The sequence below is a fragment of the Heteronotia binoei genome, chromosome 8 (assembly GCF_032191835.1).
Source record: "Heteronotia binoei isolate CCM8104 ecotype False Entrance Well chromosome 8, APGP_CSIRO_Hbin_v1, whole genome shotgun sequence".
NCBI classification, from domain to species: domain Eukaryota; kingdom Metazoa; phylum Chordata; class Lepidosauria; order Squamata; family Gekkonidae; genus Heteronotia; species Heteronotia binoei.
Window position 1 is genome coordinate 59,041,210 of NC_083230.1, and position 26,889 is coordinate 59,068,098.

Sequence of the window (26,889 nt, forward strand, 5' to 3'; positions counted from 1 at the left end):
GTTCTGTAGGATGACTAATAAATGCTTCTGCATGACTAATAAAGCTCAAAATTGCTTTATAATAACAAATATCAGAAAAATAGCATCAAATATATACCAAAGCTAATAAATACAAAGAGATTCAATAAGGAACAAGCATAAGAGCAAATGGAGAAACAAACCAATATAGCAATAATAATAAAGTCTTTCCAATAAGCCCTAAGGCTCAAAACCTTTGAGGTTGAAAAATCTCCACGTAGGATGGCATAAGAATGTGCAGAGACTTTGCCTGGAACGGCCACTGCAGCAGCTTGTGCTCTCATCATCCCCAATGTCATGGCCATGGCCAGGATAGGGAGAGATTAATTAAATTTCTAAATCTAAATTATAAATTGCTAAAGCTGGATTAAGCTGTTTTCTACAAAAAAATTAGTTGCATCTTGTTTCCACCTTTTGTGTGGTTTAGCATTAATGAGTACTTCACCTTTTTATCAAGTCAGACTTCACTGCTTTGGATGCAGATTAATGTCAAATGCCTTTAATACAAGAATACACATTTAAGAAGCACTAGAAGCCATTTTTCTCTGTTATTTGTATTTCAAGGCAGGCATTAACAGCATTTTTTGCATCTGAGATTATGTTTTTTTTAAAAAATTAACAAATGTTTGTAAATGCTGATAGAGGTGACTTATATTGGCACTTCTAAGTGGCACACTAACAGAGCAATCTGGAGTGGGGAGCGCTCTAGGAGCCAATTTAATCTGTATGCCAGTGTAAATGGCACTTAGAACAGTGCAGACCCATTGCACCACCCTGTCACTTGTAAGCACTAGCAGCAGGGTGCAGCAGCTGGCTGTCAGTGCAAATGAGGCACAGGTCCTTGTGCTGGTACAGTTTGGGGCAGTGTTGGGGGCATGGCGAGAGTCAACAGGATCCCTGAGCCCTTTCAGTCCAGGAATGCCCCCTGCCAGAGGTGGAAAGTTATGTCAATGAAAACATGGTGAGCCCATAAGCACCCATTGAATGTAAAAATCAAGTTGTACCCTGCCACTGCAGCCCTACACATGAGGCTCAGAGGAACTCAGGATGCTCACTGCAGGCTTAGCCAATCACCTCCATCCCCAGGGCAGCCAAACCTCCTCCCCATCACCCAATTATGACCCCCATCCTACAAAAACTTCCAGAAAGACACTTTGCAACTCTGTTGCAGGGCGTATGGTGCAGGACTCTGTCTCAGAGCTCCCTGCCATGTGGACTTAAAAGCAGCTGGATATTTCTTATGAACCAAACTCCATTAAACACTTAAGTTACCTTGTCGATTCACTTCATTTTGAAGCAATTCCTCCATCGCCTCTTCCTCAGCAATGTCTAATGGAGTGTCTCCTTCACTATTTACTGCTCCTACATGTGCGCCTTGACTAATTAAATATCTGTAAGAGAAGACAGACTTTATGGCTAACAAAGCAAACTTGGTACTGATTCTTTTCAGTTAAAATTAAGCATTTGAACCATACACTAAAATCAAACCAAAGACTGAAAGGACAGTCTTTCACATATCAGTTTTCTAGTGTATTGGGCATACAAGTTCTTAAGATTTAAATAAAAACATTAATGTTTGTACTCTTTCAATAAGGACAGAAAACCAACGTTACTTTTTAAATTATTTCATCAGTACTGTGTTATCTGCTTTGAGTCTCAGTGAAAATGGTGGACTATAAAAACATATTTAATAATCAATAAAATTCAACTGAATCCACCTACATTAGGATTGATACCACTATTAACAGGTAGAGACCCAGACATAAAATGAACATTTTCTTCTTACAACTATCCTAGTTTCAACATAGTTTTATGTGAAGATTCAGCTTACAACTATCCTAGTTTCAACACAGTTTTCATTATGTGAAGATTCAATTTATACAGAAGCAGTTAAAAGTTTGTTCAATTCACAGAAGGATCTAGGAGTATCTCTTTTCCATATTTTTCCTCATAAATCCCATTGGATTCATGCAAAGTTACTGAAACCCATTTCACAAGCCAATAAAAAGATTTTCCCAGTGTTCTCCTCCTCCTCCCTGAATTAACTAAACCTCCTGACATACAAGGCAAATTAACAGAGCAGGATTCAATGTTCACTCTTACTCTGGGCTAGGAGTCAAACAAACATCAAAAAAAGAGAAGAGCTACAAAGGAAAATGGTGGGGGGGCACTTTCTGTCTTCAATGATTCCCAGCACAGACAGAACACCACAAGAACTGGTACCCCAGTTCCAGTCCCAAGTAATCCATGAACCAAGGCCTCTATTGCAAGTCATTGTTCTCATCTGGTGGAACAAGGGCTCAATGCAATTCTTAGATAATAAATGGGGAATACTGGTGCTTTTTAAAGTAAGAATATTTTCAACAATGTCTCTGAACTTGCCAGAGGCTACAAATCTACAATTGTGCTAGAGAAGTCTCTCTATAAATCTCCTCTCTTTATGGATTAAACTAGAGAATTCATATTAAGAGAGTCAGTGTAGTGGAATGTCAGACTAGGATCTGGGAGATCCAGGTTAAAATTCCCACTCACCTACAGAAGCTTGCTGGGTGACTTAGGGCAAGTTACACATGCTCAGCCTAACCCACCTCACAAGAGTGATGTGAGGATAAAGAATGGGAGAAGAGAATTACATAAGATGATGATATCCTGATGGAGAAAGGCAGGGTACAGATTAAGTAAATAAATAATAAAAAGTTCCAAGGATTTCTGCATAGAAACTTTGGTATTCCTTGATAATCTCACATCCAAATACTGACCAGGGCTGACACTGCTTAGTTTCCAAGATCAGGTGAGGTTTACCTATCCAGGTCAGGGCAAGCGAAGCATCGAGACATAAAATTTCTGAAAGTTATGAAGCCACCAGCATGGGGAACCAACTGCCCCCAAGGTTTTTTTTGTGAAAATGGAAATTTGGGTAATATGAAATATATGTAATTAACATATCAATACTTGAGAATGGTCTACCCTATACTGTCTTAGTACATAACATTTTAATTTTTGCCTACTGAGAGGCAAGGGAGGATTAAATGTGATTGGGGGTGGGGGGGGGAACCCAACCTCTCTGTAGTAAACCAAAATTATTATTTGGTCCTGACCAGGATAGCCCAGGCAAGCCAAATCTTGGACGTTAAACAGGCCAACCCTGGCAAGTACTTGGATTGGAGACCTCCTTGGCATACCAGGATCGAGAGGCAGAGGCAGGCTGTACTTCTCTGAACACCTCCATGACCCAGTAGGGGTTGCCAGACGTTGCCATGACTTTCAGGCACACACATGTGCAGACATACAATACAAAAAAATATTTTCTAAGGAATTATTATTTGGCAGAAACAGTCTTATGCTCCCAGCATATTTCAATATTACGATACTGCAAACACCAAACTCTAATAGTATATTATTATACACATTTAGCATATTAATTGTTGCCAAATTATTCACATTTAAATAAATGTATTATTCAAAGTATGTTTTATACGGTTGCAGTGTATAGTTATTATTACATAACACTGTAGAGTGTTTTATATAAAAAGTTTCATACCACACTAATTAAAATGTTCATGATAAGAAGCATGCCTTAAAATAAGTTCATTTATTCTAAAGGAGCAGAAGGAATAATTGGAGATTTTTTTAGTGCTCCCTAGAATTGCCCAAACATTTCACTGGACAAACTAGAAATACAAACTTGGTATCCTTGTATATTGAACAACATATCTGGGTCAACACAGAATTCTTTTAATGTTCTTATTGCTATATTAATCATTCTGTGATGAGAAAATGTATCCCAACCCCAACAAAGGCAGTTATTGGTACAGTTTGTATGAGTGTCCAAAAATACAGCCCTTCTGGGAGGAAGTGGTGGCACAGATTAGTAGTATAATTCCTAAACCACTGTTTATAAAACCAGAATTGTTTCTACTGGACTTGTGGGATGACCAGAATACAGAGGAGATATACAAGGATCTTGTCTCAATTTTGTTTGTGGCAGCCAGGTTGACTATTGTGGCAGCATGGAAAACACCAACCTCACCAACAATCAAGGCCTGGTGAGACAAAGTATGGAATCAGTTTGTCAGGGGCAAACTCTCTATTATGCTGGATACCTACAATCCAGGCAAATCAGCAGCACAACACTCAAAGTTTGTATCAGTTTGGGCTCTGTACAGTACATGGTGGAAAGAGATTTCCTTCCATCTAACCCATCCTAAGATGGCTTCTATTTTAAGCCTTTCATCTGACTAGCTTTGTTGTAGGGACCCTTATGGTTGACTTGCTAAGCAGGTAACCCTCATAGACAATTTTGTCACTTTTTTTACAGAACCCCTGCAAAAGTCTCAGTGAACTGCTGATTGCACATTGGTACTATACTTTTGGTGCAACTGATTCTTATTTCTGTTTGTACTGTCAATAATTGTGAATAATTTTTTAAAAATATTAAAAGAGAAAATGCACCCCATCCTCACTTTTCAGTTTTTAAAAAGGGTATCATTGGTCCACTAAAACTGTAAAATCATTTCCAAATCCCTATAATGATATATATGTCCTGTTACACAAATCTTTCTCATGTACTATCCTATGTGTTTACAATGGCAGTAAAAGTTTTGGTATTCTGAACAGCTACTTGTCACCTATTAATATGCATAATAACTTTAAGTTATAAATAATTTGGCTATACATGGACAAGAGATGTGAAGGAGGAAGAAACCTGTTAGGAAATCTCTCCCTCATTTTTTTCCCTGAGGAAAATTTCTTTCCCCCATCGCAAATTTTTGTGGAACACTGAAAAAAACTACTATTATATATTTTTTTATTTTGGAATAAGTAAAATGCTTTCTAAGACAAAGTGTGTCTCATTCAAAATGTATATAATATTAAATAATTTATGCAGGACAGTTTACAGAATTACATATCAATCATTTCTGAGTATACTAAAGCGTACAAAACATGTTTTCAAATATATGGTTTCTAATTCTGTTCACAATTAATGTGCTCTGATTTGTATGATGATGCATGACTAAAGATTCCAGTATTATCAATATGAAGTTTTAACTGGATATTCAAATGAAGGAAAGGATAACAGTACATGCCACTTTGTTATCAATTCCAAATTAGGAAATTCCTGGAGATTTAAGGGAGGGTTCTTGAGAGGGTGGGATTTGAGGAGGAATAGGACCTCAAACAGGTAAAATGCCATTTCCTCCTGGGAAACCACTGGAGATCACTCAGATTTACAATTGCTCTCTAGATGGCAGAGATCAGCTCCCCTTGAGGTGTGTGTGGGGGAGAGAGTCAATACCTTCATTTGGGTTGGTGGGAAGACAGCAAGGGCGGTGTTCACTCGCCCAGAACCTCATTCTAGAGCCCATTTAATTTTTCTTCACAATAGGCCTTACTCCTAGTATGTATCATAAAAATTAGGGCCCCATGATAAATAATGGGTTTTATAACATTGCACAGATTCATTAACTATAAATTCAAAATGAAATAATCTGTTTTCCTTTTTGTCTTGAATTGATATAGTACTCTTAATTCTAAAAAAAAAAATTGGTCCAAAAATTTATCAGCCTTGTTGCCATGTTCAAAGTAGTTCTCCTTTACATAAAACATGTTTTTATAACTTTTCTGCTTCTAATTCTAACCTGAATTTTGCTTAAGTTTATTATGGGTCATGTTGCTTTGATCATCCTTACATTTCATCTCTAAAATCTTATTTCATTCTAGCCAATTTTCTGATCCTCTTCATGTTTTTATCTAAAATAAGCTGAAGCACTAATAGAAAGACCTCTAAAAAAGACCTTGCTTGCTTCCCATGTAGAAACTGATGAAATTTCATTGTGTATGTTTATTTGGAAAAACACATGAAGTTCAGTTGGAAATTTATTCTTAATTCAACAGGCTATTATTATGTTCTGGAAGATGTAGTTCTCTTCAGAACACTGCCAGTTAACAATGATTCACCTGAAACGTAACTAATCTCACTGGTGTCAAATGCCATCCATAAAACACTTTCAGGCCATTTTCTCTAATCCCTACATTAAAACAATATTTTTACTACTTCCTTGAATGCTCCTTTTCATTTCTTTAATGGGACGGTCTACTCTAAATCAGCTTTCTATCTACTTTTGCAATTCTACCTCACTTTTTTTATTATGTTGAAGGCATAAACATATCTTTGCTAATAGAACTTTTGACTGCCTTTGAACAATCAATATTATTTCAACTCCATTCAATTATCTTAAACACAGTTGTTCTTAATATAGATTGAATTCCATGGCTCCAGCTTAAAATACGGAAATAAATTCACATATGTGTCCCGAAGAGCCTTATATTCAGCCAATCAACAAAAACTGGTTACCCCCGTCCTGAAAGATGTCCAATTAGCCTTTACCAAGGCCAGGGCGTTTTCTGTCCAGCCCCTGGCCTGGTGCAATATGCTCCCCCTTGAGATCATGGCCCTGATGGACCTTTAACCATTCCGCAGGGCCTGCAAAATGAAGCTGTTCTCCCAGACCTTTGGTTGAGGCAATGGGCATCCATGTAACTTGGCCTCCCTACCACAGCCTTCTCTGCATGGCCCAGCTCTGAGAAGTTTGTGCTCAGTGGCACCAGTCTCTGACTTTGTGTTTTCCTAGTTTATGGCTGTCTGTTTTAAATCTTATTTTAACTGTTTAATATTATTAGCATAAACCCATCTTCCACTATATTCTAATGTATTCTTTTTTGTATTGGCAAACTGGAATGATGTTTATAATGTATGCTACATGTTAAAATTAGATAGACAGGAGCACCTCTGAGAAAAACATGTTCTCAGTTTAACCCAGGCTTGAGGAACAATAGAGCAATTAACAGACTCTGCCTTTATTGCCTCGACACTCTCACCATCACTCTCCAATTTTGACATGTTTTACTACCTTTGTTATTTTACCAGACAAGTGCTATCCAGACCAAACTTCTTTCAATTTGTTAATTTCACTATTTTGCCATTGGATTCTAACTTTGTACTACTTTGCATGCTTCACCACTGCCCATCAGCTATATGTAGCACTGCTCACTGTACCTCATTTCATTGCCTGACGAGGTGTGCATGCACACAAAAGTTTACAATAAAACTCTGTTGGTCTTAAAGGTGCTACTGGACTCCAACTTTGTTCTTCAAGTAATAGTATGTGACCTGATGAAGCCTTGTGATGTAGAGTATACACAAATACTAACGTATAAATTACAGATTTGTGACCAAGTACTGATATAGAATGATGAAAATGAACATGCTGAAAGTCTTCAGTAACATACACAAAGCAAAAAGTAATAAAGCAAGGCCGATCATTGTGAAGGGAGAAAGGTCACTGGTCAAACCATTATGATGGCATTGTGCCAGAACTCTGAAATAGCAGATATATTCACCCATCCACAAGGAACCTTTGCTTCATCATACAAAACTGCTTGGGGCATGACTTCGTAACCAAAGACTGCCAGTAATTCTTAACTTTGTGTTTTGGTTGTATTGTCTTTTGCTAACTTTGTTGAAACTTTGTGAGTTATTTAGTGGTTGCAAGGAAACATGCAAGATCTGATTGGTTTAGATCTCTGCATAATGAAACTAGAAGTCACTATAATACTCTTCCTGCAGTTTTACATTAAGTTCAGTGTAGAGTTACCTAGCTACCAAGATTAATCTAATTACTGGAGGCAAGGTCAATGCTGGGGCTTTTGCCACCCCAGGCAAGGCCCCTCCCCCTCCCTGACTTCTAGTTGGGGGCGGTGTGGCAGTGGGCAAGCTCGGAGCCTGGCTCCAAGTGCACCAACTGCCGCAGTGCCCCACCAACCCTGCTCAGGCTTCCCAGGTCACGAGAAGCCTGAGTGGGCTCAGGGGAGCACTATGACACTTGCATAGCTTCTTGCAAGGAGCACACTACACAAGCTCCAACCCCAGCCCCACTTACAGGCTTCCCAAGTCACATAGCTTTCAAATGATTAATTAAAATCAGTTCTGAAAGTTTTAATAGCAAGTTCCTAAAAACAAGAAAATGTTTTATATTAGCAAAGTTAAAGTCAAAGTTTTGTTAATTTATATTGACTAATTTGTCTACAAAGAAAGCATTTATTACATAATACTTATCTTCAGTGCACTGATGGTTAAACTCCTTAGTAAAGCCCTATATTTACAGAATCATCTATCTGTAAAAGGGTAGCAGAATCTGCTTATAGCAGAACTCAAAAAATGGAAAAAAGTACAAGCATGCTGAATGTAGGCCAAGTTGTGATTTGAATTCATGTTCACTTCTTTGCTGGCCAAGGACCTGAGGACTCCCAAAGTTGACATACCTGTTGAAGTCGATGTCCTGGGTTGCAAAGACATGTCAGTCCACAGAGAATATGTCGATGCCATCAGAGCAGGTGAGAGGGCTGACTCTGACAACACTGCAGAGAGATGGGCCACTCTATTTTTCAGAGTCTGTTTAGCACAAGTATCAACTCAATGCACTTCACCAATGCAGAGAAGACACAGAGTGCCCGTCAGGAGGTGAAATGTTACTCCCAGAATCTTCCCATAAGTTGTGTAGGGGGGCTATGGGAGGTTAGGGTGTGGTGGGGAGCCCAGGGGGGCATAATAGTTACTATCTCGTTGACCCTCACCCTTCCAATGAACGGAAGAACATGAAGTCAAAAGGAATTGAAGGCTTGAAGCAAAAAAGAATACTGACTGTGGTTATGAAGCTCAACCAATCCACATGGCAGTCAGAAGAGAACTGGTGGAATATCCGAAACCCATCCCAGAGGGCATGCACAGTGCAGTTTCTGTGCATGTCCCCCAGGGAAATGTGTGAAAATCCCTTTAGGCTTGATACATTACCAATCGAGATTGGTGCGGGTGCCCTACTTCCATGGCTGTGATGCACAGAGACCATGAAGAAGATCTGAATATATGCTCAATAGTTTAAAATGTCTATCAAATGGCTGATCACATTTAGAGATTGATATCCCTGTATAGGACGGACTGGGAAAATGAACAACAGTGTTTGATGGGTAAGGCGACAAATTTTATATAGTAACCTTGAATCATTTTATATAATAAATGAATAATTGCATTTTTGACTCACCAATAATAGGTAGAGCTGACCATACTAGTTAAAGCTTTTGAAGTCATCTTCCCACCTATGCTGACCACTAAATCTGGTACGTTGTTAGTACTGCTTTCCTCCCTTGTAGGAGGATGAAGATCGATCTGAATTGTCAAACTAAAGTCTGTTCATCAGGCTTGGGCAATAAAAATTCCTTGAAGATGCTACAGAAAAAAACAGGTTGCCTACCTGTAACTGATGATTTCCAAGTGGTCATCTGTGCATTCACACTCATGGCATGAAGTGCCGGCGCCAATCCCCAATCGGTAATTCCAAAGTCTGGGATTTTTTGCTGCCCGACCCCAGTAGGCATGCGCGACAGCCCCAGTGCGCATGCCCACCCAGTGGGTGCAAATATCCCGCCAGTTCCTTCCCACCGCCACCTATCAAGAGTACCATGACCGGCAGCAGAGGGGAAGGAGGGCGGGTAGTGTGAATGCACAGATGACCACTCGAAGATCATCAGTTCATGATTTATGTTGATTATGAGTATTATTACAGTCCAGTTTCACTGTATTTTATAAAAAAACACCTTTGACCTTTCTGTATAGGCCTCTGATGCTTCTCTATGGTTTCTGGTTCTTGAAAATACCCGGATGTTTATAAGTTCCTCTTTCTCTCAGCAATTACTTTCTGACTCTCTGGCAGTGAAGTCCCGTACTCACTGATTGTAAATCTCACGATATTTGAAGCACGCATCACTTCCTGCTTTGTAATAAGAGACTGAAGTTGTTTTGGCTGGGGGTTTTCCAGAAGCCACAGGAATTTTCGACAGCAAGTATTTATCTGCATTTTTCCGCTTTCCCTTAATTCCAAAAGTTCCACTTTCACCCCCTTCCACTTCTCTTTAATTTCATACTGTAGCTAACAGCTCTGGAGCTTAAAACTTTTTTTAAAACAGTCTTAAATTAGTCCCAAAGTGAAAGATAAGAATCTTTTACCTTAACGACGTTAATCATTAATTATACCGTCCACTCAATCTTCTGATGTTATTATAGTCCACAGGAAGCTGGAGCCTTGATTATGTCAACTCAATGACTCCGGAGATTCTTTGTAGACAATGGAATGCAAACTCTCATTGGGGAACCTTCAAAGCCGAAAACAGACCCCTCCTGGGATCTCTCGCCAGCCAAAGTGAATCCCCTCGAATGATTTATGCACGTCCTAGACAGTTTCCTTTGCTGGAAAATGTAGGCAGCAGGTATTAAAGTGCCTTTTATGCCCAAAACAACTATCTCAGTCTGTTCCTCTTAAGAGAAACAGGTCAGCTCATCATGCTCCAACTCCGGAAGCCCCAAATTGGACTTGACATTTTAGACGAGAAAAAGACTAGATACAGTAGATCCCAAGCAGAAGGTCCCAAATTCACACCCTGGCATTTCCATTTTAAAATAATCAGTATTTCCCCAAGGCCCTGAAGAGTTGCTGTCGGTCAGTATACTGGTGTGACTTGGTATAAGGCGACTTGATGTATTCAGTTGTGTTTTTATAAGAGAATGCACACATACAGTGAAAGTGAAGACACCAAGAGGGCCCAACAAAACATTTATTATTATTATTCTGTGGAATACTGACAGGATCATCTTAGAGTTCAATACTATAGAGTACACACACAGAAATTATTTTACTGTAGGAACAGGTAACCAGTTAGTAATTCTGCCATCACCAAATAACTTCAAACTGCCCCTCAGGAGTTTTCCTAAGTTTCTTTAAACCTAAATGTCAGTTCAGCTGCTCATGTGCATAAGGTAGGATAATTCCTTTACAGAGACAAAGTTATACTTAACAACGTAAGATAAGGAGAATACTACAGAATTTCATGTTTGGCTATCTGTCCTATGATCTTAACATAAACAGGCCAGAAACACTTGTTATAGTATCAGTTTCTTAAGACAATTTCCAAGCAAGCTAAAAGCATAATTCTTCTCATTATATCCCAGGCCAGCCCATGTAAATTTCAGACATAACTAAAAGTGTTTGGAAGGGAACCCTCTACCTATATAGTCCAACTGAAGCATTGCAACTCACAGTAAGTATAGGTAGGTGTTGGGTAACCACTCCTTCACCAAGTAACAGTAACTATTATAATTTTAATTATAAGCTCAGCAGTCAAAGAGACACAATATATAAAATTGCTGTCTAGGACTGTTTGAGTTAAAGGTGTGACATGAATTCACTGGCTGTGGAGGGGGCAGGGAATCAGTAAGACAACAGAAATAAAGCAGACATTATGCACATATCAATATTTTGATATGTTTTGCTCAATGCTTTGTACCTCAAAAATCAGACTAGCAGTCCAGATATTATTAACCAGAAAACGACTAGGCACATCATAAGAGCATAAGAACATTCACAGAAAATGGTACACCAAAGCCAGATCCAGTAACCAAGCAACAAGTTTCCCCAGTTTTAGTGCACAACAGCACTATGCAGCTTATAAATTTATCTGAAAACCCTGAACTTTCTCTATAGTCCAGGAATTGCTAAATTGCAGCTCGGGAGCCACATCTGGCTCTTTCTGAAGCCCCCACAGCCCCATCAGCCAGCTTGGAGAAGGCATCGTCTCTTTAAATTACTTCTCCAAGTCAAGCCAGTCAGCAGCTTGGAGAATGCATTTAAAGTTGCTTTCTTTCCACCTCTCTATCCCTCCCCCCATCTATTTGCCTTTCCCTTCTGGCTCTCAAACATCTGACGTTCATGTCTTGCAGCTCTCAAACACTGTACATTTATTCTATGTGTCTCTTATATTAAGGAAGTTTGGCCACCCTTGCCATAGCCAAACTGGGCTAAGATATGAATACTCGCCTCCATCCCTGATGCTGTGCAATGCCGGGTCCATAAATAATCAGTCCTGCAGCATTTCCTAATTAGGCAGAACATGGACCTTGCTTGCATGACGGAGACCTGGGTGCGAGATGGGGAGACAGTAGCTGTCTCCCAAGTAGCTCCACCTGGATTCTCCATCCTTCACCAGGCAAGGACTAGTGCGCGGAGGGGAGGGGTGGCCTTTTTTCATACGGGAGGATTGCTCCTTCAAGGCGTTCCCACCTCCAAAGATCACGGGCATAGAGTGTGCTGGCCTGATGTGGGATGCTGGGGAGAGTTTGGCAATCTGGCTGGTGTACAGTCTACCTAACGCACCAGCCAGTGCCTTACCGTCCCTGATAGCGGCTGTAGCAGGCTGGGCATTGGAGCACCCTTGAGTTATTGTCCTGGGTGACTTCAATGTCCATGCCGAGGATACGACTCCCACTCGGGCAACAGACCTAGTGTCTTCCATGGCAGCACTGGGACTCTCCCAATATATAGCAATGCCCACGCATCCGGCTGGGCACACATTGGACCTGATCTTTGTGGCGGGAGTTGCAGTGGATCAGATTTCTGCCGAGGCAGTGCCATGGTCTGACCACTATGCCCTGAAGGCCCATGCGGATACTCTACCTCTACCCCATTTGGGTGATAAGCAAAGCCAGATGGACCCTATGCTGTTTGAAATGGCCTTGTGGGATCCCTGACCCTCTGGTGACTTGTTGGATGAGTTAGCAGAGCTCTGGAATAGCCAGCTCTCTGCAGTCATCAACGAGATCACTCCTAAATATCAATATTTAGCATAATTGGTCACTAACAACCCTACTGCAAGGCAAACCAAATGTTAGAGAACTAGAAATCAGCTGTGAGGCTTTTGCAAGTTTTTTTGCAGATAAGGTCTCGTCACTCCAACACGACCTTCCTGAGACAATCGATACAGTGAAAGAACTCGAGGCACCAAGTACGTCTTCTGGTCCATTTCCAGATTCCTTCACTCCACTCAGTCTGGAGGAGGTCGACAGGATCCTTTTTGCTGTACGCCCTACTACCTGTGGGTTGGACTCGTGCCCATATTGGCTTATAAAAGCTAGCCAGGCATAGCTACGTGAGCCACTGCAGGTTATTGTCAACAGATCCCTCTCAGAAGGGATCTTTCCCACACCACTTAAAGAGGCTGTGGTCTGTCCCCTCTTGAAAAAGCCATCCATAGACCCGGCCATATTGACAAAACTATCGGCCGGTGTCATACCTTCCCTTTTTGGGTAAGGTTATAGAGTGGGCGGTGACGATTCAGGTACAGGGATTCCTGGATGACACTGGATCCATTCCAGTGCAGCTTTCAAGCAGGTCACGGGACGGAGCTGGTTCTAGTCGCACTCATAGATGACCTCATGCAACATCTGGATTGGAGTGGCTCAACGGTGCTGCTATTATTAGATCTGTCAGTCACATTTGGTACAGTTGACCATCAGCTACTGTCTAGCCACCTCGCCAACATGGGGATCCAGGAGTCCACCTTGCATTGGTTGGCCTCTTTTCTCAAAGATCGGAGACAAAGGGTGGTGATAGGGGAAGAATCATCCCAAAAGCAACCACTTATATGTGGTGTGCCACAGGGTGCGGTTCTGTCCCCGATGTTATTTAACATCTATATGTGACCCCTTGCCCAGATTGTCAGGAGGTATGGGATGGGATGTCACCAATATGCAGACAACACCCAGTTCTATCTATCGATGTGTGGCCAGTCCGACTGTACCCCGGAAAATCGAGACCTGGCTTTTCAAGCCATAGCATCTTGGCTCAGGCTGAGTCGATTGAAACTGAATCAGACAAAGACGGAGGTTCTCTATCTGAGCTGGGGTGGCCTGGGAGGGGAGATCCCTTTCCCAGCTCTTGACAGGGCATCACTAATACCGGTCCCTAAGGTTAAGAGCTTGGGAGTGCTCCTGGAGTCCTCTCTGACAATGGAGGCCCAGGTAGCAGCCACTACCAGATCCACCTTTTTTCATCGGTGGGTATGGCAATTGGCCCCTTTCCTGGAACACAACAACTTAGCAATGGTGATCCACGCTACAGTCACATCGAGAATAGATCACTGTAATGCTCTCTACATGGGGCTACCCTTGACCCTGACTCAGAAACTACAGCTAGCGCAGAACGCTGCGGCATGGCTGTTAATGGGGCTCCCTCGATGGGAGCACATTCAACCAGAGCTGAAAGAGCTGCACTGGCTACCTATTGTGTTCTGAGTCCATTTCAAGGTGTTGGTATTGACTTTTAAAGCCCTTTAAGGTCGGGGGCCTGCCTATCTACGGGACTGCTTTTCTACGCATTTTCGACACAAAACCTACTATCCATCTGGACCAAAGGAGGCCCAACTATGCTCCACACGGGCTAGGGCCTTCTCAGCGGCAGCACCAGAAATGCGGAATGCTCTCTCAGAGGCCATAAGGGCCCTTAGGGATCTCTCTACTTTTCACAGGACCTGCAAAACTGAATTGTTCCGACAGAGCTATAAGAACGCTATCAGGAAAGAAAGAGCCCGCCATATCGAAGTTGTACAGCACTATGGAATGGTTTTAATTGTAATTGTATTTTATTGGTTTTAAACTGTAATTTAAATGTCTGAACTGATTGTTAGCCGCCCTGAGTCCACTTGCGAAGAGGGCGGGATAGAAATTTAAATAAATAAATAAATATTTCCTCCCTACTATAAGATTAGGTTTTAGGCTGAAGGGAGGGTATGCAACTCTTCAATCTACTCAATCCACTGAAGGCTCATAGAATTTGTTCTCAATTATACTGCCAGAGTTCCATGGTAGCATGAAAACAGCTGTATTTACAGTCCTCAACTTTCTTATTTTGATCAAATCCACTGTCTTTAAATAGACAGCCAGGGTGGCACAGTAATTAAAGTGTCAGCCTAGGATCTGGGAATCCCAGTTCAAATTCCCTTTCTGTAACAGAAGCTTGCTTAGTGATCTTGGGTCCAGTCACACACACACAGCTTAAGCTACATCACAAGGTTGTTGTGAGGATAAAATAGAGGAAAGAGAAAGCTGCTTTGGGTCCCCATTAGGGAGAAACAGGTAAATATGAAATAAATATGTTAAAAAAAAAAACAATGCTCCCTTGCTGTATTCCTGGGGACTCCCCCAGGTTTACAAAAGGTCCCTTTCACAGGAAACATCCATATTGCTGGGGGGGGGGGGGGGGATGCTGGTTCATCTCACTCAGCTTACTACTGAGGAGTTATATTCTAAACAACTCAGTTCCATGAGCTGCAAGACATCAAACGCAACATTTTCTGGTACATAGAGCACGGTTGCCAACATACTAATGAACATTTGAGATCCAAGAAGTCAATTCACTATTCTTCCAAACCTAGTATGACGAAGTTTCAGCCAAAGAAAATCTGCCAAGTTTTCAATCAGAAGCCTAAGTATCAGCAGATCTAATCTGGTTCAAGTCAATTGTTCAAAAAAGTGGGAAATCAGTTGTAAAGTATAACTAAGTTTCTGTGAATTATTAATTTGTATACACACTTCTCTGTCAGTGTAACGAGCAAAAATATTTTACCTTACCCCTGAGATGACATTTACGTTATTTGTGACCTCTTAATAGTGCTCCAGGTGGACATTTAAACTCTTCCTTTGAAAAATAAAACTATTATTATTATTTTTCTAAAATCTTGCCTCAGTCACATTGTCCTGACAGAAAAGCAGACATTTTACATCACATTACAGAATTCACTATTCTACAGACCTTGAAACTAAGCCTTACATGTCACTGGAGAGTATCTCCTCCAGCACAGAGAGGGGAGAAGGTCTGACAGCACATGCCTAAAGGTCCCTGAAATTACAGGAGAGTGTTACATTGTGAAAAGCTTGCAGAAAAATACAAAAAGTTTTTTAAAAATCTGTTTTTGAATGTCCTATGTGATTATTACCAAGCAATCACAAGTGGAACCAAAACAATTCACATCATCCCCCTTTCCTCCATTTCATCCTCATAACAACCTTGTGAGGTAAGTTAAGCTAAGAATGTGTAACCAGCTCAAGATAACCCAGCGAATTTCCATGGCACAGTGGGGACTCAAACCTGAGTCTCTAAGTTCATCGTCTGAAAAGATCTACTGCACCATGTTGTCTTTTGTGGAGAGGCTGCTGTTGAAGAGAAGCAAACAGCTGGGCATGAATGAGTCATGCAAGTTGTGCAGTATTAAGTCACCCAGTGGTTGCTGTTGGGCCCATCCTCACAGATCAAAACAGCCCTGGAAAGAGCCCTGTCCCCTCACCCTGCCTTTTACTGACAGAAACCAAGGCCTCAACTGGTGGGTTGGCACTGCTGCTGTTGTTGTTAGATCTGACAGAGGCGTTTGACGTGATTACTCGCCCTGAGCCTGCTTGTGGGAAGGGCGGGATACAAATCCAACTAATGAACAAATAAATAACCTGTTGTGTGCTGCCCTGAGCCCTTCAGGGAAGGGTGGTCTATAAATTTAATTGATGGTGATGATACAGCTGTGGTTTCCTAGCAACAACCACACAGGGTATTTATTTCTTAAATCTACAGGTGATTCTTCTATTATTTGGGGGAAATTACCTCCTATAATTGGACGGGAGGCTGTCCTGTCCCTGAAGGGAAAACAGTCACTCACCTGAGCCTATGGGAGTGCTGTTCCAACATCCAATCACTTTTCAAAAAGGGGATGGAATGTTGGAGGGAAGTACAGCAAGGGGGAATGGAGTTCTGCCTCAAGGAGAGAGCAGTAATAGCTGAGGTCTGGCTCAGCAATAGAACAGACAGTTTGAAGAGACACTCTATCTGGTAGTATGGCAGAGCCAATTAGCTCTATCTCTCGGAGCAAACATTGTACCATTTAGTCTGATTCTTGGGAAAGGACTGGCTGGTGTGGATGGAATCCTGTGTGCAAGAGAGAGGATCCAACCCAGTGGCTTGTCAGTAAAAGCTTGTTTGTGCCTGAAAGTACTAAAGAAAATTCAAACCACTTTCTGAAGCCATAACAAACTTGAATTTGCCTCATTCAGGTTTTTCCTTTGTCTGCCTAGAAACCTGTGTTCATACTTGGTCTTTGAAACCACCAGTGAATAAATAAATATTATGTGTTGTTTATATACAAATCCTGCCTCACTGATCTCAGTATACAACTTGTGTACCATAAAAGTTACACCTCATAGCAGTGACCCTATTTCCATATGCTTACTACCTAAATAACACCTAGTAAATGAGGGGAGTGTTTATAGTTTAAAACAAATCTGGTCCCTCAAAATCATAGGAGGCTGTATGAGTACCCTCAAGAAAAAGAAAAGGCATCACACACACCCTTTTGAGATTTCCAATTTTTCCGTAAGTAGGGGTTTTCTCAGGTTTGTAGAAAGATCTCTAATAGACAATCAAAAGTCTCACTCCACCTAGAGCCATTGGTTCCATGTTTGGTTCTGATGACACAGAACCTTGAGTTTGGCATTGTTTTGGATGATACTATGGTTCCTGTCACTGGGGCTCACTTTGATTCCATTGGTAAGACAGGTCAGGAATAAAATGGCATTTGTGCTGGTTGAAGTTCGCATACAGACGGGGATAGTGGTGATGAGAGGTATGATGGAGATGGAGTCCCATTAGTTACATCTCTGCCACCAACGCTTTCAGTTCTGAGTATGTCATTGGAGCCACAGACTCTGATCTGTGGGATTTATGCTTAAATTTTGTCTTACATTCTTAGGAGATGGTTCTAAAGAAGACCTATTCTATGCTGTGTCCAACTTCTCGGAATGTTTGCAAGTTGGATCCAATCACAGAACCAAGTGAGAGGATATCACTGATCGCACATGCAAGACTTGTTCAGAGTGCAGTTGTAGCACTGAAAAATTAGTCTGCTTCACCAAGGCAGATGACTTAGCTGTCCATTTTTTAGAACATGAAAGTGTTCTCTCTCATAGTGTGGCTTTTAACCAGGAGGCTCAGTTGGCTCTTGCCTTAGGGATAAACTGCTGGCAGATTGTGGATGCCACAACATTATGGCTCTCCTTCAAACATATCAGGCAGACCTCATTGATCTTTGTCATTTTTGTTGAACAAGGTGCACATACAAGGACATCTTCTCGAAGTAGTTGTAGTGGAAAATCTAACAAACTTTTTCTCCAAAAGCTCATTACCTCTCTAAACTCTACAAATTACTTCATGCACTACTCAATCGAAGACATGGTTGCAATACCATGTTTAGAAGTCTGAATTAGCCAATTTGATTAAGAGTTCTGGGATGAGCATCTTCGAATTAAACATAAAATATCACCATGCTGTCCTACATGAGGAACTGCTACCACTAAATACAGATATCTTTTAGTTACAGAAGCATGTCTCCTAATCAAATAAACTTTTTTTAAAAAAAAGAGAATCTGTCTAAGATTGAAAAGCTGTTGTCCAGTGAGGACCATACTTCAAAGAAACAATATTAGGACTTAAGGGTAATTATCTAATACAGAGCATGCAAAGAATTTTACTACAAACCATACCAACTTATGACAAGAAACACTATAAATTAAATCATAATATACACTTGAAAACAGCTATGGATTAGATGTGACAGCATGTTTATCTCAAATGTGATGTTAAATGAATGAAAATCTTTTACCTCCAGTCTCATTTTCTACCAAGTGTACAAATCAAGCATCAGCGTTTCTTCATCTTCTCATCAACAGAACTACATACTCAGTTCTATTGTAAGCAAAAGTGTGGCAACTTTAAATGCAACTAAAATGTTCTCAGTTCAGTTTCCTGTTACTGTAACAAAAATATTATTGACCCAGAGTACATGGAGGGGGGGAAATTAGATAGAAAAACATTTAGAATTTTACAGATTTTCCTCTAAAAATTCTGCTTTCTGCTATAAGAAATAAAGATAAACTTGCTAGCTGCTGAAATGTCACTGCAGAAAACAACCACTGGCACTTACTGTGAGGGGTCATTCTCCTCTGAGTACAGGAGGACATCTTGTGCTTTCCACCATCTTGTCAGGGAGGCAGGAAATAGAATAATTCTTCTTCCTCTTCCATGACCCTGGAGCACCCAGATCATCTCAGTTGGGATACTCCGAGAAGCAGTTTCTAGACTATCAACCTTCCTCAAAAGAATTAAACAGTAATAACAAGTTAAGATACAACAAGCATAACAAAAAGAACTGTAAAGCAGCAAGAAAAAATGAAATAGATATGGCAGAACAGACCCTAGTATGAGCAATGCAACGTGGTGGGCAAGATGTCCTCCTGTACTCAGAGGAGAATGACCCCTCATGGTAAGTACCAATGGTCGTTCTCCCTCTGAGTCGGAGGCCATCTTGGGTTCTCCTATAGCAGTAGATTAATGACTGGGTGGGGCATCGCTCTCTTCTAGAAACACATGTTGTAACACTTTTCTGCCAAATGCTGCTTCTGCTGAACTGTAAGTGTTTAATTTGTAGTGTCGAACAAATGTTGAAATAGAAGACCATGTTGTAGCCCTGCACACTTCGTCTACTGAAGCATATTTGTTAAAGGCCGCATTAGTTGCCGCACTTCTGGCTGAATATGCCGTAATCCCTCTGGGTACTTCTAATTTCATTGCTCTATATGCTTCCGTGATGCATTGCTTAATAGCATAGCTGATGGCTAATGTTGACATCTTCTGGCCCAATCTTGGTTGTGTAATATTGACAAACATGGCATCCATCTTCCAAATTGGATCAGTCCTGACTAAATATGTCTTCAGACAACGTCTAACATCTAAGTTGTGCCACATTCGCTCCCTGGGATGTTTAGGATCTGGGCAGAATGATGGCAAATGTAGTTCCTGGGATTTGTGAAATTTAGATACAATCTTGGGTTGAAAGGTAGGATCTGTATGAAGGACCACTTTGTCTTTGTGAAAAATACAGAGTTCTCTCTTTACAGACAATGCATTAATCTCCAAAACCCCTCTCGCTGATGTGATCCCTATCAGGAAAATGGTCTTCAAACGTAGCCATCTTAGAGAAATGTCCTGAATAGGCTCAAAGAGTGATTTTGAGAGTGCGGACAAGACAGTGTGTAAACGCCACGTTGGAAATCTGTGAGTCTGTGGAGGGCACTTGAGTATGGCCCCCCCTTAAGAATCTCTGTACATGTGCGTGCCTGGAGACATCTTTTCCCTGTATCAGTCCCATTACAGAAGTTAATGCTGCTACTTGTCTATGTAAAGTGGCTGGTTTCAGACCAGATTGTAGTCCATCTTGTAAGAATTCCAAAATGTATTGAATTGATGGGTTTAGTGGATCCCTTGCTTTTCTGCGGCACCACCTATGAAAAGCCTTCCAAGTAGTATTGTAAATCCTGGTGGTAGACTCCTTTCTGGAGGCCAATAATGTGTTAGTAATCTCTGAAGAGTAACCTAACTTCAGCAATGTAGACCATTCAATTTCCACACGGTCAATTGCAGCCATTCTGGATGTGGATGCCAAATTGGACCCTCTGTCAATATGTCTGGAGAGATCTCCAACCGAAGGGGCTGAGTGGACGATAGTTTTTGGATAGAAAAGAAACATGGGCGTCATGGCCACCACGGAGCTACTAGGATAACCCGCGCTTTCTGGTGCTGCACTTGACGAAGAAATCTTGATAACACCGAAATCGGAGGGAAGGCATACAGTAGGCCCTGAGGCCAAATCACTGTCAGAACATCCACTGCTGCTGCAGCCAGGTGAAAGAACCTGGTGTAAAATCTTGGTACTTGAAAATTGTTGTGAGAAGCAAACAGGTCCACGATTGGTTGGCCAAACTGTTCAACTATCTGTTGGAATACCGACGTCTTTAATCTCCATTCTCCTGGTTGTATGGTCGTTCGGCTGAGCCAATCTACTTGGATGTTGGTAATGCCCTTGATGTGTTCTGCCCTGACAGACAGAAGGTGGTGTTCTGCCCAGCTGAATAATGTCTTTGCTTCTCTGGACAGAACTGAAGATCTCGAGCCCCCCTGATGGTTCAGGTAGGACTTTGCAGCCACATTGTCTGTTCGTACTAGAACGTGTCGGTTCTGCACTAGATCGCTGAAGAATAATAGGGCTAGACAGATTGCTCGGAACTCTGATACACTGATCGGGAGTTGACTTGCTGACTATGACCAGCGACCCTGTGTTGGAATGTTGTCGAGTGTTGCTCCCCATTCTGACAGACTGGCATCTGTGAACAGTTGTACTTCTCTGGGAAGGTAGTAAACTCTCCCTTGTCAAAGATTGGAATCCTTGGACCACCACATCAGAGATTTCTTGACCTCTAATGTGACCTTGATCTGTGGATTCTGTTTTTCCATGATCTGGTATTGATGGAGACAGAAGCTTTGTAAAAGTCTCATATGTAGTCTGCCCCATTGAACTGCATCTATGTTTGAAATAAGTAGACCCATCAACTTGGTTAAGGTCAATAATGGAGTGTGGCATTCCGGATGACCAGATTCACAAGCTGTTTGGTTCTCTGGATCTTGTCGTTCGGAAGAAAAAGTGAATTATTTCACGTGTCTCCATGCGAGGTGCTCCAACCATTGTGTTGGCTCTAGAAAACTCTTGCCTAGGTTTATGAGAAAACCATGTTCCTGTAGACACAGGATAGTTGTTTGGACATCTGACAGAGCTTTCCAATTGGACCCTGACCTGATCAAAAGGTTGTCTAGGTATGGGTGAACATGAATCCCCTGCTGCCTGAGATGTGCCACCATGTTCACCATCACTTTTGTGAAGACTCTGGGGGCTGTTGCTAGGCCGAAGGAAAGTGCTCTGAATTGGAAATGTCTGTGCCCCACGCAGAATCGAAGGAACCGTCGATGCGATAACAGGATCGGGATGTGAAGGTAAGCTTCCGTGAGATCCAATGACGTGAGGAATTCTCCTGGTTGTAGAGCCTCTGTAATTGACTTCAGAGTGAAATCGGGTGAAAAGCGCGCCAAAAATCCTTCTTCAAGATGGCTGCCACCAACTGCAAGCTTCTGATGGGGAGGGACTTCAAGCCCATCCGCTGTTGCCCCTGGACGCTTCAGCCTGCAGTGACTGGAGTCACTCAAGCGGGAAACGTTGCCGGGAACCACAGCAAGCTGAGAAGTCATGCCGGTCCCGGAATCCAATCCCACGGCGCCAGAGTAAGAGCTGAGGGAAGCCACATCTTCCAAAAATTCATCCCTGAAACCTTCCATCTGCCACCTCTTGCGGCGCTCTGCGGAGAAAAAAAATCAGCCGCTTTAAAGCGGCTGCGGTAGCGTCGCTCCCTCGCTGATTGTGGAGGTATGAGGGAAGATTGAAGGTAAAGAAGAGAAGAGTATAATATTTAAAGAAAAGTAAGGCTGAAAGGTGAAGAATTAGGTAAGAAAATAGAGAAAAAAGGCTAAACTGCTTCCTATCTGTTTGGAGCTCAGCTAACTAGTTGCTCTTCCTTTAGAGGCAGGAAAGAAACTGAGGAGATCTGGGTGCTCCAGGGTCATGGAAGAGGAAGAAGAATTATTCTATTTCCTGCCTCCCTGACAAGATGGTGGAAAGCACAAGATGGCCTCCGACTCAGAGGGAGAATATGCAGGTTCAAAAAGTATTCTGACGCACATTGACGAGTCAAAGGAATACAGCCTACTCCTTCCTTTTTCAAGACCTATGTAATGTAAGCTTCGTTAATGTACAGCATCACAAGTTTTAGATTTCTCATCCTCATAGTTCTTCTTCTTAGTAATGGCATCCAACATGTATTAGAAACGTTAAAGATCAGAGAGAGCTCCCTCAACAGTCATAGTTACCTCAACTTCTATGAGAAGGTCTATCAACAGCCCAAGTGGTAACTGCCTTCTTCCAACAAATGGCCAAGCACAATTGTATTTGTTATTTGACAGAGAACCCCCTAAAAAAGTTCTTAAACCAAGAGCTCTTATAATGTAAATTATAATAGGCAAAAACCAAACCAAACAAACAAACAAAACCGTGATGATTAGAATCTACATATGTAGGCTGCTTCAAACTTGATATACACCTATTAATGGGGGGGGGGGCGCTGAGGTTAATTAGGGGAGTGAGATATTCCTGAAGTTATGCCCTTTACTGTCAGCTCCTGCTGCATCAAGAAGTATGACAAACTTTAAGATACATAATTAAACATGGAGAAGAAATCCTTACTCAGCTATATCAAGATATCCACAGGAAGCAGCTGCATGTAGAGGTATCCAGCCTTCATTATCAGGTTGATTAATATTGGCTCCATTTTCCACCAGAAATTTCACCATATCTACGTTATCATCTATGCAAGCCTATAAACAAAAGAAAGCAGGATTTAAAATGTGCAATCATTTTATTAAATGCCTCTGCTTATATATTAGAATGATAGAGGAAAGATGTGTTTGTAAACCTATTACTGTTTTATTATGGAGGGCATTTTGCTTTAACTGAAAACATTTCCAGGATAACTATATTTGGATATCACCAAGTTCTCAAATAAAGTAACTACTATAAATGACATAGAAGGAATTTCCCCAGAAAACAATGGAGAAATTTAGAGACTGCATAAGAGAATAAAATGCCATTTTTAATCAGTCTTTCACAGTACACCTTGTGGAATACACAAGCACTAGGGCAGGGCTTGACAACTGCCAGGTCACCATGATGCCAAGAAAATTCATTGTGGTGCCTACTATTTTCAGTAATGTCTCTCAGCAATCCTCAGGAGAAGTTTCAAGTGTATGTATCATTTTATATCAGAATACATTTTGTTGTGTGGCATTAAAAACACATGCACATTTTTATCATTGCTTTCAGTGGCAGTAGATATATTCATTAATTAGTTGCTCTTTATACAGGCTTTAATATTCAGTTAGAACTTTTTACAGCAATAATGGGATGATCAGAAATAGGAGAGAAGGTAGGCTAGAGAGAGAAGTTAGCTTTTTGTTCTGGTGATGACAGCTAAGGCTACCCCTGTATTAATTTATATACAAAACTTTTGTCATAGCTTTAATTAAATTATGAGAAGTCAAAACTAGGTTTTATGGTAGCAAGAAGAAAATATGATTATTAAAATACAGACTTCTGAAGGTTAAAATATAAGTCTGGCTCCTAAATTGTGGGATTGGCTCCTTTAGCCAATAAAAATTTGTCAAGCCCTGTCATAGAGTACACTGATTTGCATTTCCCGTATACTATTCAAAACTGACCTTCCCTTCTTGAATACAGGATAATAGTAAATGACCAAATTCTGCTTCCAAAGAAGCAGTAACAAGCAGTCATTCTTATTACAATGATAGCTGTGAATTATTTATGCCATATGAGTTAGTCTATAATTCACCTTTGTCCACCCTACATAAATTTTTAAAAAGCAGATGCAAGGTGAAAATATGACTTCATTGCTCAGGGTAGAATTTGAAAAACCCTGTAGAAGATCCCCTGAAGAAGCTTAACAGTGAAATTTATAGGAATCTATAAAGCTCTAATATATTCACCTTACACCTGCTTTTCTGCATTTCCCCCCCCCCCTGTCTACTGGTGTGGCAATTTGTTTCTCCACTCTGGATAAACACAATGTCCATTCCCAACCCTTCATCTTACACACATATTACTTGGTCCTCTCTCTGGATAGCATTCCTTTTCTTACAAACATGTACTAACCTCTAACACAGAGGTGTCAAACATGCTGCCTGTCACCAGGGGCCAAATCAAATCCCCCAGAGGACTCCCATCAGGCCCCCAAGCAACTGGCTATCATCTGCTTCCTTCTCCCTCTCACGTCCCTTCTGCATCACAGTTTGCTTTGCCAGTTTGTTCAACTGCACAGGAGCTACAGAGCAAAGCTTCTATTTTCTCCATTGGCGGAGGCTCCTCCCTTTGGGAGGAGGGAGAGAGCTTGCTTTGTCAGGCTCTTTCAATTGCACAGCAGAGCTACTGAGCCAAGCCTCTCTGCCTTTTATTGGCTGGGGTTCCTTCCCCTCTTTGTTTCCTGAGAATGTGGGAAGGAAAAGAGCAAGAGCTTCCTTTTCCCAGTTCCCTCAATCACACAGGAGAGATACAAAGAAAATGCCTTTAAGACCAATGAAGTTTTTTCAAGGGGGGGAGGAGGAGGACAAGAGAGAGAGAGAGAGAGATTTGTTGGCTCGTGGACGCAACTGGTCCCCTCCCCCGCCTTTTCACTGTATTGATGCTTTCATTTCTTTCTCAGTAGGGAAAACAGTCTGAGCTATTTAGATGAGGAATAACAACAAGCCAGTGAGGTGGATTAGGCTGAGAGTGTGTCCAGACCCAAGTTCACCCAGACCAAGTTCCTTTGTATACTGGGAACCTAGGCTTCCCAGATAAGTAGGCTGATACCGACCACTATACATACATTACTGTCTCTGTATTTTTGCACTGCCTTGTAGAAGTTGTAGTTGTTTCTCTGGGGAAGACTACAGTTTTGAAAACAAACAAAGAGTCTGTGTCATGGTACCGTCACATGTTTGTGACCAACACAACAAGCAATTTATGTACAAAAGCTTCACAATGCTCAGCCATTTCACGTTTTCCCCTGGGTCTTAGGCTCAAAGCATGAGATTTCTGTAATGAATGGCAACAAATCAAAAGTAGGTTTACAACTTACAGATACACAACTGAACAACACCTGAACAGCATACTCGAGATTGCTACAAAACAGATATTGTCTCCAGATTTTGATGCAGTAATTCAGAGCAAGAGGTGTCAGTTATCATAGATGGTTAAATAACAAAATATTGCAAGAGTACTAATCTTTTAAGCATGTTTTATTTTAAGCTTTTTTAAAAAAAACCTTTGTGTTTGTCTGTGTCCTTTATAAAGTTTATATCTCCACTACCTGGCATTACATTTTATGACACATGTGGCCCAGCCTGACAAGGTCTCATTTATGTTAGATCTGGCCCTCATAACAAACGAGTTCGACACCCCTGCCTAACATATGCATCTTGTTATCACAGCATGTCATAGCAAGCAAATGGTAACAAAAACAGACAGTAAATTCAGTGCGCACTTCAGAGCTTGTATTCACTCAGTTTCTCAGTATGCAATTCAAGGTTTTTAAGTTTAATGGCCTAGTTAACTTGAGCCATCTCCACAGTAATTAAGATCAGTCATGGTACTCTGGTTTAACAGCACTGAGGTTCTGTCCTTGGAAGGTACTACATGTTACATTTAGTCCCATGATAACTTCAAAGTTCTTTTTCCAAGTACAACCACCATAACAGTCCCGGCCACCCATTTGTGTGTATGTTGAAGAGAGGTGCCATCAATCCTTTCTTCCCATACCAGTTTCCTGCTTGCGGGGAAGAACAAACCCTGAGCAATGATTTGGCTTTCCAGAAAATTATGGATAGGAAGAATGGAAATTTCTAACTAGACTGATATCTAATTTTACTGAGATCTGGCATGTATTTAGTAAACAAGAAGTCCCATGTGATAATTTCTCAAAATCTTTTTAAACTCTCTAAATATATCTCTTAAAACACTTCTTAATGTTCACGTGATTGCTGATCTCCTATAGTACCTGAACTACAATATTCTACAGAAAAAAGAATATCAAATACATTTAATGGTTTAAACATTATAGCCAAACAAATGCATAGATTTTTTTTTAACTATTAGAATACTTGTAGAAGCACTAAGAGTTCCAGTTCAGAATGAGACAAATCTGCTTCAGAACTGCTTGGACCATATTCTGTGGTCTTTTATACCTGGTTGTGCTTCCAACAGATTCCCCAGCAGCAAGTGTTTCTGTTCCTGTTTTGTCATTGTGGCTACCTCAAAGAAATAAAATGCACTAAAAAGACAGGCAATTTTGTACAAACACTTCCAACCTCAAGAAAAGAAAATATACAATTACACTGTTTTCTGGAAGTAAGACCAAAACAGCCATAAGTGAAACATAACTGTTTTAGTCTCCCTTTCATT

At 41.1% G+C, this 26,889-nt stretch overlaps 1 protein-coding gene across 6 annotated transcripts in view; it reads right to left on the reverse strand.

Annotated features, from left to right (window-relative positions):
* PPP1R12A (protein phosphatase 1 regulatory subunit 12A) overlaps nt 1-26,889 on the reverse strand; it is a 190,562-nt gene that overhangs the window by 106,719 nt on the left and 56,954 nt on the right. For all 6 annotated transcript variants that reach the window (XM_060245126.1, XM_060245129.1, XM_060245131.1 and 3 more), the window contains exons 2-3: nt 23,122-23,252; nt 1,291-1,409 (exon numbers count right to left, since the gene is read on the reverse strand). In XM_060245126.1, the coding sequence (XP_060101109.1) occupies nt 1,291-1,409; nt 23,122-23,252 (250 nt within the window). The remainder of the gene's footprint in view (nt 1-1,290; nt 1,410-23,121; nt 23,253-26,889) is intronic.